Raw genomic sequence first — 20,088 nt, 5'->3', positions numbered from 1 at the left:
TTACAGATGGTATGCCTGTAATTCCAGCTACTTGGGAAGTTGAGGCAGCAGGATTATGAGTTTGAAGCCAGTCTAGGTTACATAGAAGAACCCTGAGTCTAAAAAAAGTAATTAAATAAAACCCCAAAATTATGTAAGTGGGGGGCTATGTCAAAGAGTGACAAAGCCGAATGAGAGAGTTCTCCAAGAGCTTCCAGTAGTCTGCAAGGTTTGACTCCAACAAAACCATGTCTGTGCGCCTGTTACTAGAGGGCTAAACATCTGAAGAAATGAGTGTGGATGAATATACTGAGCTCGCAGACAGAATTCCAAACCGTCTATGTAGGCAGAACCTTCGCTCCCAAGCCTGTGGCGTGAGCTTCTCTCCAAGAGCACAGTATAGAGGGGGGAAAGGAAGGCAGCGTCACAGTGGGATCCTGAGAACCCCACTCCGCTAGGTCGCTAGTGGAGGTGTGTGATCTGACAGGCTGCTTCTTGACTTCCGAGCACCCACTTCTCACAGAGCACCTCAACAGGAGTTCTACAATGCACCTGCCGACTGACTGCTCCTCAGGGCTGCCGAGGTTGTCCCACACAGGGGAAGTCAGGAAAACTGGGAGTCAGGAGGAGCCCAAGCAAACATGCCTATTAAATAGAATGTGGTTTCCAAGACTGGGTCTCAAAACAAAAGAGGACATTGGTAAAATCTAAAGAAATCTGAATAATCTGGGCGGTGGTGGCCCACGCCTTTGCCTTTAATTCTAGCACTTGGGAGGCCGAGGCAGGCCGATCTCTGTGTCATGTGGGTTAAGGTGATTAGTGTTGCCATTCAGACTTTTATATTTATTTTTATGTGCATGGGGCTTTTGCCTGTCTGTGACTGTACACTACTTGTCTGCAGTGCCCACATAGGCCAGAAGAGGCATCGGATTCCTGAGGCTGGAGCTACAGCTTTGAGCCCTCAGGCTGGTGCTGGGGGCTGAGCCCCTGTTTTCTGGAAGAGCAGTCAAATGCTGAGTCATTTCTCTAGCCCTTATATTCTGATTTCAAAATTGCCTGCCCATTCTTTTAAGTACTGAGAGAAACACAGTAAAGCCTTTGATGATGGTGGGGTTGTATACATGAGTTCTGTCAGTCTTCATTTTGTGTTAGTCATCTTTTTTATATTAAAGCCATAGGCATATAGATATAGATATAACCACTACCAGATTCAAGGAAATAAACATTTTTTTTTTTTGGTTTTAGCCAATCTTTCATATAGGTTTGCTCTTTATGAAAATCAGCAGTATTGAGATATAATTAAAATATACAAAAAAATCACTAATTTTTTTATTTTATGTGCATGAATGTTTTGCCTGAATGCATGTATATACACACACCATGTGTCGGCTTCAGGAACTGAAGTTACAGTTACTTGTGAGTGGCCATGTGAATGCTGGGAATTAACTCTGGGTCCTCTGGAAGGACAGCTGCTGCTCTCAGCCTCTGAGTCCTATCTCTAGCCCCTAACTTACTACTTTATAAATACAGTTTTAACATGTGTGTTCCTGTCAGGCTGCTACCAGGCTCAAGGTAATCAATATATTCAGTGCTCCAAGTGTTCTCCGCCCCCTCACAGTCCCTCCTGTCTCTATACCCACTGACATTTCCCATCACTGCAGGTTAGTTCATATTTATCAGAGTTTTGTATAAATGGGACAATGGTCTGAATGCCTCTTTGATCTGCTATCTTTTGCTGAAAATAATTATTTTGTATTTTTCTACATTGAAGAGATTTAAATATTGATGGGTCCAATCTGAAGGGCTGGAAATAAAATAACATATGTAGTAAGTCCAATAAACTCTGGAAAGTGTCAGCAATAGAGTAGATCGAGGCGAGGACAGACTATCTGAGCTTGAAAAGAAGGTGGGGTGGAAACAGCTCAGTGGATGACACAGATGAGATAGTAAAGTCAGAGCCAATAGGAACTGCATGGTGTGTGCAGCACAGAGGAGACCAGGCCTCACTCTAAGGCCGAGGGAGCTTTTTCAGAAGGACCAAAACAGGTAATTTCCTGGAGTTAGGAAAACATCCTGGAGGTAATTAAGGCACCAAGCCTGTTAGTTAAAATACGGAATATACAGAACAGAGAAGTTAGACTGTAAGTGGTAAGAGAGAAACACAGTTTAAAAAGGCAGGCTCATCAGAACAGGCGAGGTTATCAAACAGAACCTGCAGAAGCTAGAAGGGCTTGGAATAATGTATTACAAACTCTGAAAGATAGCAACTACCAACCCAGAATACTAAACCCAGCAAAGCTGTCTGTAATAACTGAAGGAGAAGTAAAAACTTTTCATGATAAAAATAGACTAAAAGAACTTATGACTTCAGAGCCAGCTCTACAGAAAATACTTGAAGAATCCTTCAGACTAAAGAGAAAAACAGAATCTGTCTTGAGGCCACAGGAAAGAATAGACTACGGTAGAGTAATACAGAAGGAGAGGGAGAGAAAAGACCTAGCACCGCAGAATCAACAAGACGGCAAATAGTCTTTCCCTCTCTCTCCCTCTCTCTCTCTCTCTCTCTCTCTCTCTCTCTCTCTCTCTCCCCCTCTCTCTCCTTCTCTCCCCCCTCTTTGCCCTCCCCTCCCTCCCTCCTTTCCCCCCACCCCCTTTCTCCTGGAACTTGCTTTGTAGGCCAGGCTGGAGTGGTGGAATGGCTGTCCCGCCTTCTCCTCCAGCCCCTGGCCCTAGAATTCCTTTGTTGTTTTTGTTGAGCTGAGATAGGGTCTTTTGTTGCTCAGGTGGGTCTTAAACCTGCCATGTAGCTGAAGAGGATCCTGAAATGGCGCCTCTCCTGCCTCTGATCTGCGGAGAGCTAGAATTACAGGTGCATGCGGTACCCGGGCTTATGTAGTTCCGGGGGCAAACCCAGGGTGTCGTGCATGGTAGCCGCTTTACCGACTGAGTTGCAAACTGAGTCCAAGTGCTTGAATTCTTTAATATGTTAAAACTTTACAGAAAATAGACAGCTTATGAGTTCTCCAGTAGCAAATAATTATTTATTCAAAATATAATTGTTCTTAAATTTGATTAGATTGCCCTAACTTCAATTGCCCATTAACAGAATGTTCTAATGAAGTTTGAGCACACACACTAAGGTCCTCAAGTGTGAGCTCAGAGGTGACTCTTGCATTTGATAGATTCTCAAAGGTTGGTGTGTTGCTTTAATATGGTACTGGAAACTCTAAAAGTCCTAAGAGGAGTCTTGTTAGAAAGATCATTTTGTGAGGTTTCTTTAGAAATCTATGCTGTGGTCTCTTCCTCCCATGCCTGGAAGACGCTCGAGAGCATATGTCCTACACTCAGTATCTAGTAAAGAGTCCTAGAGCATCTCCATCCACTGTGGAGCACCGAGGCCTGGGGCAGCTCCTGGAAACCCCACCAAGGAGGGGTTGAACAGAGGGCTCTGTGGTTAAGAGCACTGGCTCTTCTTCCTCCAGTCTTGGGGTGTCCTGCTTCTCACTTCCTCCAGCATTCACAGGATGCACATACATGCAGGCAAAAAATGCCTGCACACATTAAAATGAATACATTAAAATATCCAGCAAGGAAAGAGCTATTGCTGACCAGCAGCTCCCACAGCAAGAGCTGTACAGGAGGTGGCTGGGATTTGAGAGGATTTGGGAGCGCTTCTGTGCTTCCTACAGAGGAGGCTGAGTAGGTGAGAGGTAGCCCCACAGCTGTTCTGACTCCTGCCAACATAGACTGCCCGGAGGGGAGGGGCGGCTCAAACAGTCTTGTGAATGACAGCCAAAAAGCTGTCGTAGAGCCCTAGCCAAAAGCACTCAGAGGTAGGACTCTGAAGAACTCACAGAAATGCATCTGAGAAAAAGTCAGCTCCAGTCAGCAGTTGGCAGTGTCACTGACGTGTAATTAATGTCCTTGCTTCCCTTCCCCCGGCCTCATTTCTCTCACACCCACCTTAGAGAGAAGGAGCAGCTAGGGATGAGGAGAGATGGGAACGGCTGATTCTGAGACTTTCCTACCATCCCTGGGTCCTAGAAAATAGTTACTGGATGTCACTGAATGTTAGCTGGAGTGGCTGCAGGCTTTCTGTTACTTAACGTGAATAAAAAAGACCACAGAAATCTGCTGAAGTGCTCATCCAGTGACAGAGGAAACTGCTTCCCTGCAGATAAATTTAAGGGGATAATCAGGAAACTACATGATTATATTTTTCTGTTGGTGCTATTTAATAAACTTGCAAGCCTGTGAGTCTTCATGTTTGGTGTAGATTTTTTTTTTTTTTTTAAATCTGGTTTTTTCGAGACAGGGTTTCTCTGTGTAGCCCTGACTGTCCTGGACCTCACTCTGTAGACCAGGCTGGCCTCGAACTCAGAAATCCACCTGCCTCTGCCTCCCAGAGTGCTGGGATTACAGGCATGCGCCACCAACGCCCAGTTTTGGCGTAGATTTATTGTCCTATGAGATCACTAGTATTTTAGCACAAAATTATGATTAATGACTATTATGAAATACTTATCTTTCAGTTTGGGGCTTTCTTTTGTATGCTTACAGAATCAGCAGGAAAGTGTGATTTCTAATTTTCAAGATTTTCTTTCTTGTGAAAGGTAATATATTTTTTAGAAAAGATAAAACCATGTATAGTTTTACCTAAATCCACACTGGTCAAACACTTTGGCAAGGGTTTTGTTGCGGCAGTGCTGTCTTTATTTTGTTTCCTTGGGCAGAGAATACTCTGACTCATGAACACTGACCGCATGGGACATCTGCTCTTAGATTCATGATGTGGGCTATTATTCGATGTTAGTGCCTTGATTGTAAAAGTGCCTTTATCTGAGAATGACTGCTAGTGTTCTATTCTGCTGGGTTTTAATAGTACGCTCTCTCTTTGTTGTTGTTTGTTGTGTTTATTTATTTTTGAGACACTGTCTCACTTTGTAGCCCTGGCTGTCCTGAAGTCACCATGAAGATGGAACTCATAGATATCCTCTCCTGCTTCAGCCGCCTGAGTGCTGGAACTGAAAGCCAGCACCACTATACCGATGATTCCGTAAACTGTATTTCAAGCATAGATTGCTAAGATTGTTTTGACTGGGATTACATTATTATTATGCGTGATTTTTTTTTTGAGACAATGTCTTTGTAGCTCAGACTGGATGGCTGCTCACAGCAGTCTTCCTACTTCAACCACCTGAGTGAGCCACCATGCGTAGCAAAACCTTTTATTCTAAATCACAAATACTTAGTAGGTGGCCATCATTATCCAGGCTTCATTAAAATCACATAAACCCACAAATAACTTGCTGTAGAAAAACTGAAAAATTCAAGTGTATACTGTAAAAATATGCACAAAACTAAAAATTTAAACGTATGGGATGCTGAATCAACTTTGATTTTACTTTTGGATGATGGAAATTTACAAAAAATATAACTCAGAGGCTGGGCTGTGGTGGCACATACCTTTAATCCCAGCATTTGGGAGGCAGAGGCAGGTGGATTTCTGAGTTCAAGGCCAGCCAGGTCTGCAGAGTGAGTTCCAGGACATCCAGGGCTACACAGAGAAACTCTGTCTTAAGAAACGAAAAAAATTAAAAATAATTAAAAAAATATGTGACTCAGGACATATGTGCGTGTGGGGGGGGGGGTAATAAAGTCCTAAAAATTAGCACTCACAAACTACTTAGTAAAAATAGCTTTGAGACGTTGTCCCAAGAAGTCCATCAAATCAATCCAAACCCTTCACATGGCTCCCCCAGGGTTGTCTGCAGACTGAGTTTTCAGCCTCTTCAGCTTCACGCTCAACCTCTGCAGACAACGCCAATACCTTCTTTCCAGTTTGCTAGTTTCCCTGCCCCAGAGCCTCTGCTAATGTTTTTTTTCGAGATTGGTTCTTCGAAGATAGATGTTTTTCTTGGTTTAGGCTCAGGTTTGGGTGGACCAGGTTTCCCTGACAGTCTGGCAGAGCATCCTGTAGTCCCCTGTTTAGTTAGTTTGGAACTGTGTGGCATCCTCTGGAAAAGTTCTCTTCATCATAGTGCTGATGTTGGTGCAGCAAAAATAAAGCAACAGGCTGGAGAGATGCTCTGTGGTTAAGATCATTTGTGCTCTTGTGAGGACAAGTTTGATCTCAGCACCCAAAAGAGTTTTAAGATAACAGCCTTCTTTCTGATAAAGGAGGAACATTAGAATCATGGATATTTAAGAATATTACATAATTTAGGAACAACCTAGCCAGGTGGTTGTGATGCACACCTTTAATCCTAGCACTTGGGAGGCAGAGGGAGGTAGATTTCTGAGTTAAGGCTAGGCTAGTCTACAGAGTGAGTTCCAGGACAGAAAGAGCTATATAGAGAAACCCTGTCTCGAAAAACATAAACAAACAAAGAAAGAAAAATCCAAAACCCCAAAAAGGAATAACTTAAGTTACAGGAAAGCAAAAAGATTGGAAGTTCCCAGCTTGGGCATCTGCATTTAGACGTGAGACATCCTCACCTTTGACAGGGCTCTGTGTTAGGGTGTGTGGGGCCAGCACTGCGGCTCTGCATTTAGACATGAGACATCCTCACCTTTGTTAGGGCTCCGCGTTAGGGTGTGTGGGGCCAGCACTGCGGCTCACAGACACTTTCCCAACCCTCGGTAGTTCTGAGAAGGTATATGACTAATCCCTTTCCAAGATACTTAAACCAACTCAGAAGGGAAGTGACAGCTTTATCACAAGGTGTGCAGTACACCCTCATGTATGCAGGCCCTGTTAGCTTATTTATTATACTGTTAGGGCTTGATGGTAGATCATTTGGCTCTGTGACATACTGCTATGATTATTTATACCCTATGCTTTCTGTTTGTTTGTTTTTTTAATTTTTATAGGGTCATAAACTATGACTTGATTCCTACTACCTTTTTAAGTTGTGGAAGATAACACACTTGCAGAGAAGAAAGTAAAACATTGTAGTTTTATAAATAATGGTAATGTAAATGCCCTCAAGTTATTGTCCAGGTCAGAAAAAATGCTATGTATAAACGGAAATATACTATGTATAAATCAATTTCTTTAGGACAAAAACCAAACGAACAAAAAAGTCAAACAAAGTAAACCAAAGCCCTAAGTCCAGATGCTCCCCAGATGTTCACTTCTTATCTCCTTTTCCAGAATGATAGTGATCTTTTCTCCACCGAGTTAATCACACGCCAACTTGATGGCTCAAACCTGTATTTCTAGGAATCTGGAGGGCTGGTTGAGACAGGAGAGCTGGCGTGAGTCTGGGGCCAGTTAGGGCAACATAATCAGTTCTAGGCCACAGAGTGGAGGTTACAGAGTGAGACCCTGGATTACAGGAACATCCTAAAACTGAAGAGTTATAGTCACTCTCCTTATTTCAGTGGCCATTTCTTTGCATTTTGAATTCCCTGGCATACATTTCTAAACTAAATGTAGTGTGTGTGTGTGTGTGTGTGTGTGTGTGTGTGTGTGTGTGTGTGTGTGTGTGTGTGTGTTAGGATCTTACTATGTCATCCAAGCTGACTCAGTCTCATTTTTCTTCTGTCTTAGCTTCCAGGGTGCTGGGACCATAGGAGTGTTCCGCTTGTCCAACTTTCTGACTTTGTTTCATAGATTATATAAAACCACATAGATCAATTAGATAAAGTCATAGAAGAGTGTTCAATTAATGTAAATAAATGCACAAACTTCTCAAGAATTCAATGAAATACAGTCGCTGTATGAATCACTGCTGGCCAGGGACTTAAGCGGGCGTTGAGGCTTGCGGCTGACTTACTGGGGTCTCTCTGTCCTCTGGTGGTTTTCTTTGAAGCGCTTTAGCCACCTTCTAAGTACAGCTTGTAATGCTTTCTCCTCCTCTTCTCCAGCATGGGTAGGCTCGCTGTCCATGGGCATGATCTTCTTCTGCTGCCCCATAGTGAGTGTCTTCACAGACGTGTTCGGCTGCCGGAGAACAGCTGTCGTGGGTGCAGCTGTGGGATTCGTTGGACTCATGTCCAGTTCTTTTGTAAGGTAAGCACGTGGCCACCGCTTCACATTGTTCTTGAACCTTCTAGGTTAAAACTTGGCTGTTTACAAGGAGAATCCCCTTAAAATCTTAACATTCCATAGATCAGAAGTGTCCCGAATAGCAACCTGCCAGAGGCTAAACATTTAAATACATTTGCCTGCAAGGGCCAATTTAGATGTCAGGCTATGTGTTCACTGGAGCCAAGAAAAATGTGTTTCCTTTTGTCTTAATCTATTTACATAAACCCATAAAGGAAGCTAGTTATATGCATGAGTTATCTAAAGCTGTGGTTTCAGTTTAAAGTCACTGCCGTCTTAGATCTAAAGGGTTGAGTAAGTGATATTTAAAGTAATAAGCTTCACAGGCAGCATTATTTACTTTATTGATGAGAATAAGGTCTTTTAAATCAGTGCCACCCTAGATAGAGAATTCCAGTCTATGGTTTAAGAAAATAATAAAAATTTTAAAAAAAATTAAAGCATTTTAATATCATGACAAAATGAAGTGGTTAAATAAGCTTACTTGAAAACTTATTGAAAACTTACTGTCATAAGCTACATCTATTAGAAGAAAAGATGCAGGCCTCCAAAGACACTAATGTCAACAGATATGCCGTGGTGTTCAGAGCTCTTGTCCTCAGTTCTCTCTGTGGGTCTGAGAATTTCAGTTAGAGGACCACTGGTGTACTCTGCCACACTGGTTGGAAGCAGGAGGCATCAGCAAGGGAAGCCTGAACACCGTTCTCCAGCTGGGGGCTCGTCTCCCCTCCCTCCCCTGCCTACCCTCATGCTGCCTTAGTTGAAAACCTGCATGTAGCCAGGTGTGGTGGCGCATGCCTGTAATCCCAGCACTCCGAGGCAGAAGCAGGCGGATTTCTGAGTTCAAGGCCAGCCTGGTCTTGAACCAGGTTTCCTGGTCTATAGAGTGAGTTCCAGTGCAGCCAGGGTGACATGGAGAAACCCTGTCTCAAAAAACCAAAAAAAGAAAAGAAAAAAAAAAAGAAACCCTGGATGTAGTCCTGGGTAGCGGTCCAGGGCAGCAGGTGGGTGGCCTGCTCTAAGAGTCTTCTTATGTATTCAGCGGCTCCCTCAGCCCCTCGGGTCACTCCCTATACGCACAGCTCTTCCCCAGTCTAGACAAGCAGTGAGCTTTGGTACTTTTCCCTTCAAATTCTATTCAGGTTCCTTCAAATTATACTTCTTAGTAGCATAAGAAGGTTTTCATCTTTAAAGAGCCTTTCCGATGGCTTCTAAACCTCTTATTTAAAAAGAAAAGTTTGTTTGAGATTCTGCAGGCACTGATGTCCTGAACCCGTGGCTTTGCCACTTGCTGAGGGCTCGGAGAACTCTACTAGGAAGAAAGCGCTCAGAGCCCGCTCTCCAGCTAGATAGTGTAACCAGTTTGTGCTTCTCCTTCTTCTATCTCCATTTCTCAAAGCCTGGGAGAAGCATTTCTGGAGACCCTGTTGACCTTAATGTATGTAATATCCTCACATTACTCAGCTTCCTCGTTGTTGTTGTTGGTGGTGGTGGGTTTTTGTTTTGTTTATTGGATTTGGTTTTTTCGAGACAGGGTCTCTCTGTATAGCCCTGGCTGTCCTGGAACTCACTCTGTAGACCAAGAGACCAGACTGGCCTCACACCTGCCTCTGCCTCCCATGTGCTGGGATTAAAGGCGTGCGCCACCCCGCCCGGCTCAGTTTCATTGTTTAACCTGATAGTGAACGGCCGTCAGACCATCATAGAGTGCCACCGAGAACGCTGCTGTCAGCTGCCAGCGTAAGATGGCAGGTCTACTTTTCCTGAGAGTCTACTTCTGCCTTCTAGGGAGCCTTCTCTAGCACACTGGTCACACCAGTGTCCTGGCTCAGAATCCTTGTAATCTTGCTGACGTACACTGCAGTTAGATGTCCAGCCTCAGCCAACTGGAGGCAGCTGTTTGTCATGAGGACAGACATGAGTGACAAAGTACAGAGGAAGATGCGAGGCCACTCTCAGTCAGTGCATGAGAGTTGAACTCATGCCACAAAGAAGGCTTCTGCTGTCTGTGCATGCCTGTCTGGTTTTATCATCTCCATATTATGGAGTACCTACATAGCACTTAGGTTTGTGATAATGATGTTATCAATACTGTTTCTAATATATATTTTGAGGGAGGCAGAGAAATGTACAATAGATTTTACCTTTTCTTTAAAATTGTTTTGAAGTTTTGAGAATTCAAGAACTTGAAATTATCTTGGAAAACCGCTTGTTTTGTGGAAAATGTACAGAATGAAGCATGGTGAACTCGAGGCTAATCTCTGCCTTACAGTGAGAGACTTTGTCTAAAAATGAAACAGATGGCTTCCCCTCCAACCAAACAGAATGAAGCAGGGGCTGGAAAGATAGACACCTCAGTGATGGAGAACGTTGGCTGTTCTTACAGAGGACCTGGGTTCCCCTTCCAGCAACCACAGAGTGGCTCCCAGCTGTCTATAACTCCGATCCCAGGGGATCCAACGCACTCTTCCGGCACCCATAAGTACCAGGCACACACATGGAGGACAGATGTACAAATGGGCAAACATCCACACACATAAATAAAATAGTAATAATTAAAAGGTGTTTTTAAAATGAAGCATTATTTGTTTTGTACAGTTCTCACTGGGAATAGAGATAGAAGTATTTCTTTAAGCAGACCGTGATTAACTTGAAGCCACAAACACTTTTCAACCAAGTTTCTGTTTGTTGTGTCTGTTGAGTCAGGAGTAGAGATTTGGTCAATAGTCCTCAGAGTGAAGTGAGATTAATCTGCGAAGGTCTAGGAGTGACTCTTCAAGGTAGAACTGGGTATGTGCTAATCAAGGGGGAGGGGCTCCCAGAGGATCGGCAGCTTGCTTTAATCTGACCAGATCTGAGTCCATGTGATTACCTCAGTACACTGCTAGGTGAGCATTATGGTCCAAAATTTAATTATTAACCATCTTTATCTTTCTTAGTTGGTTTTACTACTGATAAGCAGCCTATTGAATTCACTTTGCAAAAAGAAAGAAAAGATGGCAGCTTTTAACTTGTTTCCCTTTAGCCCTCACCTAAATAGTTTCAAAGCATGTGCCCCTTCACTGCCCTAAGAGACGGGCAGTTATTTGATTAAATCAGAAATTATTATGTCCTTTAATTATTCTTTTGAGACGTAAAGTAAGAACTTACTTTAAAAGCTTGCAGACTGAAATCACCACTGAGCACACTTAATTCAGTCTTAGTGCAATCAGAATATGATTTCTTGCTATCTTGCACAATGCTGGGAACAACGCAATACAGGGCGAAGGTTGGTTGACAGTCCCAGGGCCGTGTGGGTGGGAGGGAGAACAGCTGCTCTTCCATGCAAATGTTCTTGACAGAACACTGCAGTGACGTGCCACACAGTCTTTTCCTGGAGTATATTGCTTAGTAAGCACCTGGGAAGTTCCGTAAAGATAATGAATGTGCAGAGTGAAAATGTGATTTAAAAGCATTATTGAACACGATTTTATCTTCCCTTCCCGGCAGCTTTTTTTCTGAGCTGTGCAGAGCATAGCTCTTACTCAATGCTGTATATGGTTCAACAGAAATCCGTGGCAGGGAACAGGGAGCAAGGCATTGATGACCTTAATGGTCATTTTTCAGACATTCAGATTAAGTGAAAATATTTTACTGCCGTATTCTTGATTTATTAAGACTTTCCCCATTTTTGTTTTTTATTTTCAGAAAACATTGACGAGCCCTGTTTTTGCTAAGGGAACTCTCTTTAAGATTTGTTCTTTATTTTATGTATGTGAGTGTTTAATTGCAGATATGTATATGTACCCTGCGCATGGCTAGTGTCCACGGAGGCCAGAAGAGGCTATCTTTGAGGCCTCTGAGATGTCGTGATGGTGACCATGAGCTGCCGTGTGGGTTCTGGGAACTGAGTCCAGGCCCTCTGTGAGAGAAAGCAGTAGATGCTCTTAACTGCTGAACTCTCTCTCTCTCCAGCCCCTGTAGAAGGTTTTCTTTTACAAAGCACCATTAAGAGAAGATTAAAGCGTAGCTGGGCAGTGGTGGTGCACGCCTGTAATCCCAGCACTCTGGGAGGCAGAGGCAGAGACAGGTGAATTTCTGAGTTCGAGGCCAGCCTGGTCTACAGAGTGAGTTCCAGGACAGCCAGGACTATACAGAGAAACCCTGTCTCAAAAAAACCAAATCCAAAACAAAACAGAACAAAACAAAACAAAAAAACCAAAGAAAATATTAAAGCTCTGTTCTGTCTCTTTCATCCTTCTGCAGCTCCATCGAGCCTCTGTACCTCACTTATGGAATCATCTTTGCCTGCGGCTGCTCCTTTGCCTACCAGCCGTCACTGGTCATTTTGGGACACTACTTCAAGAAGCGCCTTGGACTGGTCAACGGCATCGTCACGGCCGGCAGCAGCGTCTTCACAATCCTGCTCCCTCTGCTCTTGGGGAATCTGCTCAGCAGCGTGGGCCTCTCTAACACACTGCGGGTCCTCTGCATCTTCATGTTTGTCCTCTTTCTGGCTGGCTTTACTTACCGGCCTCTTGTTCCCAGCGCCAAAGAGAAAGAGAGTGGGGGCAGCAGAAGCTCCTTCTTTTCCAGGAGAAAGCTTAGTCCTCCAAAAAAAATCTTCAACTTCTCCCTCTTCAAGGAGACAGCCTACGCAGTGTGGGCTGCTGGGATCCCACTCGCACTTTTTGGATACTTTGTGCCTTATGTTCACTTGGTAAGTGTGCATACCTTTGGCTCTGTTGGTAATCAATATCATCAGGTCACCCAGGGAGCAAGACGTGCCAGATCGAAGTCTGCTCCAGACTCTGGGAATGAAAAGTCTTTCAAACCAGAACAGTTCCCCCATCAGACAATCAAACAAAGGGTCTATGGTATGCCTCAGAGTCTTTAAAATCCCAAACACAGTTTTTAAAAGGGCAGCTAAAATCTTGGAATGAATTACATCAAGGTAAGATATATGAAATGGGTAAGATGTCTTAATGGAGAAGGGTGTTTGCTGCTGAACCTGACAGCCTGGGTCTGATGTCTGGAACCCTGCTCCCTCCCGCCCCCCCCCCCACACACATCATGGGAGGAGGGGACCAGCTCCTGAAGGTCACCCTCTAACCTTCTCTGCCCAACTGGGAACCCCTTTCCCACCCCCAGTAAGTAAATGTAATAAAAAGAGCTGATAGATCACTTCCATAAGGAGCTCCCTGTTCCTGTTCAGGGATGAACTGAGTGTAATGACCTTGCTAATAGTAATGATTTTGAACAGATAGATGCAGTGACTAACACAAAGAAACATTGTATCTATTTGTGAGATATTTCTGGGAAAACAAGAATTCTCATCAGAGAAGTATTTGAGAAATGACAGGGAAGATTTAAATTGTATGGGAAATTAGGATTTCAAGTGCTCAGCCATTTCTATCGTTTTTTTTTTTTTTTTTTCAATGTCAGTAGTCAGCCTGCTTCACCAACTTGCAGTATCAAGGTATTTGCCCTAGGCAAAATAGACTCAAAGGTGCGCGCTCTCTCTCTCTCTCTCTCTCTCTCTCTGTGTGTGTGTGTGTGTGTGTGTGTGTGTGTTATCTTCCTCTTCTTCCTTCTCCTTCTTCTCCTTGTGGTCCTCCTCTTCCTTTTTTTCTTTCCTCTGTTGTGGAAAATAAACCTAGTTCAACAATGAACAAAAAGGCATTTGCTTCTGTTTTTCTTTTGTGTATATACTAACTACCTGTGTGGACCTGCGTGGGCTCTTTGTTTGTGTGTTGTTTGTTTGTTTGTTTTTGTTTAAACCTTATAGTCTACTTTGGGACTTTAACAGTTGCTCACCAAGTTATGAGGCCTAGAGAATCAGCCAACAGCAGCACCACAGTTCCTCAGTGGGTTCCTGTGCAGTTCAGAAGGAAACGGAGTCAGGGAGTCATGATGAGGGAGGGGGGGACCGGTCTGGATTTAAGAATAGTTTTGCTGTATGAATTCTCTGCTGAGGACAAGCTAGAACGGCAGGAAGCAGCTAGGCTGGCAGTGGAAATGCATGGGCAGGCCTGGGGGCAGCATGGGAGTCGGGTGTGGCATTCCTAGTAAGTAGTCCTTCCTCATTCTTTCAGGAGCTTCTACAACCATCGAATTCGGCTTTTTTAGAATATGGGTCTGTTGAGAAAGAACCAGCTTTACCAACCTACCTCTGATACAATCTCTTGGTTGAGGAAACATTTACTGTGTATCTCCACACCCCCTCCAACCCCCAACCCCTGTTTTGAGGCTGTCTGTGTAGCTCAGGCTGTCTTTGTGAAATTTCCTTCCTCTGCCTCCTTACTTATAGGCATGCGTCACTAAGCCGAACGTTTTTCTTTTTTAATTCTCTTTGTATTAAAAGATGAAAATACTCAGAGAAATGGCCATATCTGGTTATAAGGCTTACAGTTAGTTAATTTCACATATTACTTAATCTGGCCCTTATAATAAACCTATAGGGTAGGCAAAGTAAATAATTTTAACCCCTGGTTTACAGATTCACAGGAGAAAGATAGTTTTTGCTTAGAGAAATAGAAACGGTTTTATGGCCTTGGGCCTTCAGCATGAAGTGCCATGCTCACATTGCAGCTTTGATTAACTGGGGATGGATTTTTCAGTCCGCATTTCTTTGAACTTCAGGAGCGTCATGAAGTGCTCTCTTGACTCTGCCCATAATTTGAAAGACAATGTATATGTTTATTCTCAAAGCAAGTTTGGGAATTTTATTTTTTGCATGTGATGTAGTGTGTGTGTGTGTGTGTGTGTGTGTGATCTTTTGTAGCTTAGATTGACTTTGAACTTCTGGTCCTAATGCCTCGTCTCTCAAGTACAGGACACCGGTATGTACCACCATAACTAGTTGCAGTTGACTTTTTTAAAAGGAAGAATTAGAAACCTCTCTTTTAAGCCTATTTGCTTACAATTTTAATTTATGGATGCAAGTCTCCTGGATCAGATTAGGTGACTCATTAGTTTCTAAGCAATTCTGCCCTTCCGGAGAGCCAGGCCTCAATCCTGAGTGTTCCTTAGCTCCTCTCCTGTGGACATCACGCCCTGATAGAGTCAGGGAATTCTGGTGGCTTGCCGTTCAGAGTCTATCTGGAATCTGACCACTTTTCACTATCATTAGCACCCACACTCTAGCCCAGGCCGCCTCCGTGAGGAGGTCACGGGACAACTTGGAGGAGTTAGTTTCTCCATCGTGCGGGTTCCTCATGTTGAACTGGGCCTGTCATCTCAATGATTCGCCAGTGTTCTCACCCGCTCCACGAGTTGATATATGATGCACAATTGTTCTAAACCTTCATTGTTTTTAAACTGTATGGTTTGTTGCATAGGTCCTAAAATGTCTTAATTTCTGTGTTGTGGTTGCCAAGGTAGTTAAACCTGTATAAGTAAGTAAGCGGCCGCCAGGCTATTCCTGTCTTATTGGTACTGGATTATATTTGTTTGCTGACATTAATGGCTATGCTTTTCATAAGAGAATGCTAACAAAAGCTTTGTGGATGGATCTTAGATGGTTATTACAGGAGAACTAACTGCTTTCAATGTCCACGAGGGCAGCCGTTGCAGGATTAACATTCTTGTCCCCTGTATACGACACTCGGGGGCCCCTATTAATATGTTATACTTCCTGCTTCCCACAGTTAACTTTAGAGAGGTTTTATAAGAACTTAATTCTGATGCAGCAAAGTGAGGGATTTTTGATCAAAATTCCTTTTGGTATTTTACCCCCAAGGGATAGTTTTAGTATGCCTACATTTTATTCTCTTAGTTTTCCTTTTTTTTTCCATTAAAAATATACATCATATGTAATCTTAAAAGGAAAAAAATCTAATGACCGTGAAGTGGCTTACAAGATTCTGCGTGGGCTGGCCTCTCCTGGTGTGCTGCTTTGCTCTACTTACATGTGCGTAAGGCAACAAACCGCCTGAGTTCTATAGTCATCTGGCCACAAGTGAAGATTTCTCCCCTACCCAGCATTCCAAACTCCTCACACCTGCCCTTTTCCTTTTTCCTTTTTATTAAATAGCTCTTAATAGTTCCGCATATGTTTTAATAATTGCACATCTACATATTTTGCTAGGATGTGAATCCCATGGAATTAGTATCTTTTTCTGTTTGACTTGATGATAGTTCTCAAAGAAAATAGCACAGTGTCTAGCACACAGTAGATGCTCAAACATTGGTTGGATGGTGAGCTATATTATGCATAAGTCTAAAGGGACACATGTAGTATTTATAGTCTTACCGTATTGCTCTTTAAACTCCTTTACATTCTTGTCATAGTGAAACTCATTCAATGAGCTCAAACTCAGAAAACCCAAGAATAGTGAAATAACCACCAGTGTGGACAGTTGGTGGGAGGACAGATGTGGAGCCTGCTGCTCTGATGCTCACTGTATAGATCTATACTGACACGACAAGGCGGATCGGCAGTTCTGTCTCTAGAGGAGCTGCCTTCATACCAGCTGAAAACCTCAAAGCCTGAGATGGTGTCTGTGGGGACAGATCTTGGGTGAGGAACTGTAGCAGGGCCACAGATCATCGTAACTTGGGTCATGTCCGTCTAGAAATGACAGTGACTCTCTAAGTCTTCTACTGTTGTGAACCGGTCCCTTCTGAGTGTGAAGGTGACAGTTTAGTTTCAGTTGCTGTCGTTGTCTCTTATCAGTGGAGACACTGAGGCTCAGCACCTGTTTTCTTTGACTCGATACTAGCCACTGGGTTTTGGTTTTAGGCTTTAGGCTTTAAATGACAAAAAGTCTTTATCAAGATGACGGGCTTGTACGTGGAAAATATGTAATATATTATTCATTAGCTACATTACAAAATGTTTTGAGACAAGATCTTACTGTGTAGCCTAGGCAGGTTTCAGAATTTTTGTTTGTTTTTTTTTTGTTTGTTTGTTGGTTGGTTGGTTTGAGACCGGGTCTTTCTGGGTAACCCTGGCTGTACTGGAATTCACTCTGTAGACCAATCCGGCTTCCAACTCATAGAGAACCTGCCTCTGCCTCCATAGTGCTGGGATTAAAGTTGTGTGCCACCATCCCTGACTTGGTTTCAAATTTTTAATCTTTCTAGTTTACCCTCTCAAATATAGGGGTTATAGACATAGCATACATCATCATGGCCAGCCAGCACTAGTTTTCTTTCTTTTTTTTTTTTTAAAGAAAAATATATAGATTGTTTTTTGTGGTAGATGGTTCCCAAAGAAACTTTGACCTGGTAGAGATAGCCCATTTATGTGCCATAAGATGGTAGATCATTTGCCTGCTAACAGGGCAATTACGTGGATTCCTAAGTCCACTTGTAATTGGGAATAAACAAGTTGTACTTTTAAAGTAGAATCACCCCAAGGCAAAAAGCACGTAAATGGGGTATGTAGCTCTTTAAGAGATACTGCTCTGATTTCGATAGTGCCAGATGTTATCAGGGTGTGTCGTGGGCATTGCACGGCTGGGACACTGGAGGAGCTCAGCCGCTCTATTGACTCGGCTCCAGCCAGATCATGTGGTGCAGAGCCATGCAAGTAGGAGAAACAAGCAGCCTTTTATCTTTCCATGACTTCCCTAGAGGCAGGTTCTGTGCAAACTCATGCAGAATGGATTGTATGGAACATTTTCAGAAGCCGTATAGCATTTCAGTGAGTGCAGTGGGAGCACAGAGCGCAGGCGTGGGGCTGGGGAAGGTCGCTGACTTACGCTCAGCACTGAGACTGGAATGGGCATCAGACGTGTGGCAAAGCCCTGGCTCACTCTGCAGGTTGGTCTGGAGCTGCTTTCCAGCCACACTAGAGTGACTGACACCCGTTCTATTTGTCCTGCAGACTCCTCTCACGTGAGAACACAGGCAGGGGTCACCTAGCTATCCTAATGCTGGGGGCATGGTTTGCAACCAGAGAAAGGACTGAAGGGAACTAGTTCTAAAGTAGCAGAATAAGAGGACCTGTGTGGCCCTCTTCCTAACTCCTATATCCTCTCTTCTGATGGGCAAGTCATCTGAATATGAGAAAATTAAATCCATAGACGGTTACTTTCCGTAGCTGTCACAAGCAGAATATGAACTTCAAAGTACTTTAGGTTCAGTTTTATTTTCTACAATAAATGTTAGCCATAACAAAACAGAAATGAACACATACAAATGTATAGTAAGATGCATATCCTAAATTCGATTAACAAATCACTATTGTAAGAAAATGTAAGAGCTTAAAGGGCCTCAGTTTAGGGACATCTGAGCCTGCAGCAAAAGGCTCTACAGAGTCAGTGTGCTGGGAAAATAACTGCTCTTCTCTCTTGCTAGTAAGTGGTTTCACCAGGGTTTTTTTTTTTCTTTCTTTCTTTGTATTTAAATATACATTGGGCTTTACTTGTTAAAATGTATCATGCTTCTGGGTAATAACAGTTTTAATTGTAATATAGGTATTGGCTCATGCAGCATCCCTCCAGTAGTATCAAAGTTTATTCAAGTTTCACAGTCCTATGTTGCACTAATGAGGTAGGGGCCTCACATACTTTTTATATAAACTGAAAATGCATTGTTATGACACAGGATGAATAGGGCTATAAATCTTAATTGGAAACATCGCTCCTTTGCAAGATTCTGCTTGGAGACCTGCTTTTGCTTGATTTACAAGGAGGCTTTGGACAGTGGAGAAAGTTGCTTAAGCAATTTTACCTTAGCTCCCCAGTTACAGGACATCTTTTCTGAGAAGCCCCTGCCGTCAGCAATTGCTAATTCTCAGGAGTATGGAAGAGAAGGGACACTAGCCTTCCTGTGAATTAGCGCCTCAGTGAATCTTTGACCCCCAGAGAGAGCTTCAGAGCTGTCTGTTTCCCACTGTGCGGCCCTCCCTTCGTCCCTGTTGTCCCTTTCTATCCTGTCCCGCATGACAGCTCGCTCACAGACAGGAACTTTATATTCCCTCATAACGCATTGGGAAAAAAAGCTCACCTTGGAGGCATGAAATTGAAACATGGGCAGTTATGCAACCCAGCTATCTGCAGCCACGTTAGCCGAACAGATTCTTGGCATAACATGACTGCAAGAACAGCTGCACCACCCAGGCTTCAGAGCACAGTTTAGTTAACTCTGCGTGTCTGTTCTCAGGCCATGCAAGGGTTTGCTTTAAACCAGTGGTCTCTAAACAAATGCAACATTGATCGATACTGTTTTTCCACATGTCTGTTTTAAGCTCCTGTTTTGACTAACACTTGTTTTCCACCCCACTGAAATGTGTCCACAGCATCAGGGCTCTCACGTGGCCAGAGGAGAACCAGGGTTGTTAGTGTACTCAGGACTGTCTCCCTGCTGCACGGAAGAGCCAGGAATTAATTATCTGGGTATTCTGAAGAGCCTGACTTTTAAAGAAAAATATTTAAATGCTTTCCAGAAATACATAACAGTGATGTAGGGGTAACAGGAATTGTACAGGCTGTATAATAATGCTGCTTTTGCTGTGTAGGACAGGAAGAGGAACAAACGCACCGAAAGCTGAACTACTTGCCAAAATTCTCATAGAAGCAATACAACAGAGTGTAATGTTTTGTTTTAGTTTTGTTGCTGTTTTTTGAATCTGTGGGGAAAATAGACCCTTCTTATAGCCTGAGCTGTAAATGTGCCCACTGTGGAATGGGGTTGTCAGGAATGAAGTCCGCTTTCATCTTGCCCTGGCTGACACAGCGGAGGGCCCAGCTCTTCAGTGTCGCTAGTGACAGTTGCCTCCTTTCTGGATATGCTCAGAACTCAGGTTGTCATGTGAGTGGCCTTTCCAGAGAACACAAGGCTCACAATAAGACCCTTCTATTTTGCCTGTGGTTCGCTGGTCAGGAGTGACTGCTGATGGTACTGCTGCTTCTCCTCTCTCTTCTTCTCTCTTTTCTTTCGCTCCCTCCCCTTCTCTCTTTCTTTCTTGATTTGTGTTTTGAGATATTTTCTCTCTGTATTCCTGGCTGTCCTGCAACTCACTGTATGGCTAAGCCTGGCCTTGAACTCATAGAGGTGCCCACCCCCTGCTCCAAGTGCTGGGATTAAATGTGTGCACCGCCATGCCTAGCTTTGCTTCAGTATCCTGA

The 20,088-nt window shown here is 43.5% G+C and overlaps 1 protein-coding gene across 2 annotated transcripts in view; it reads left to right on the top strand.

The window, feature by feature from the left end:
* Positions 1 to 20,088, top strand: part of Slc16a10 (solute carrier family 16 member 10) — a 104,799-nt gene that overhangs the window by 58,636 nt on the left and 26,075 nt on the right. For both annotated transcript variants that reach the window (XM_052164320.1, XM_052164319.1), the window contains exons 2-3: positions 7,852 to 7,996; positions 12,278 to 12,731. In XM_052164320.1, the coding sequence (XP_052020280.1) occupies positions 7,852 to 7,996; positions 12,278 to 12,731 (599 nt within the window). The remainder of the gene's footprint in view (positions 1 to 7,851; positions 7,997 to 12,277; positions 12,732 to 20,088) is intronic.

The sequence above is a fragment of the Apodemus sylvaticus genome, chromosome 19, assembly GCF_947179515.1.
Source record: "Apodemus sylvaticus chromosome 19, mApoSyl1.1, whole genome shotgun sequence".
NCBI lineage: Eukaryota > Metazoa > Chordata > Mammalia > Rodentia > Muridae > Apodemus > Apodemus sylvaticus.
This window is presented reverse-complemented; position numbering and strand designations above follow the sequence as displayed.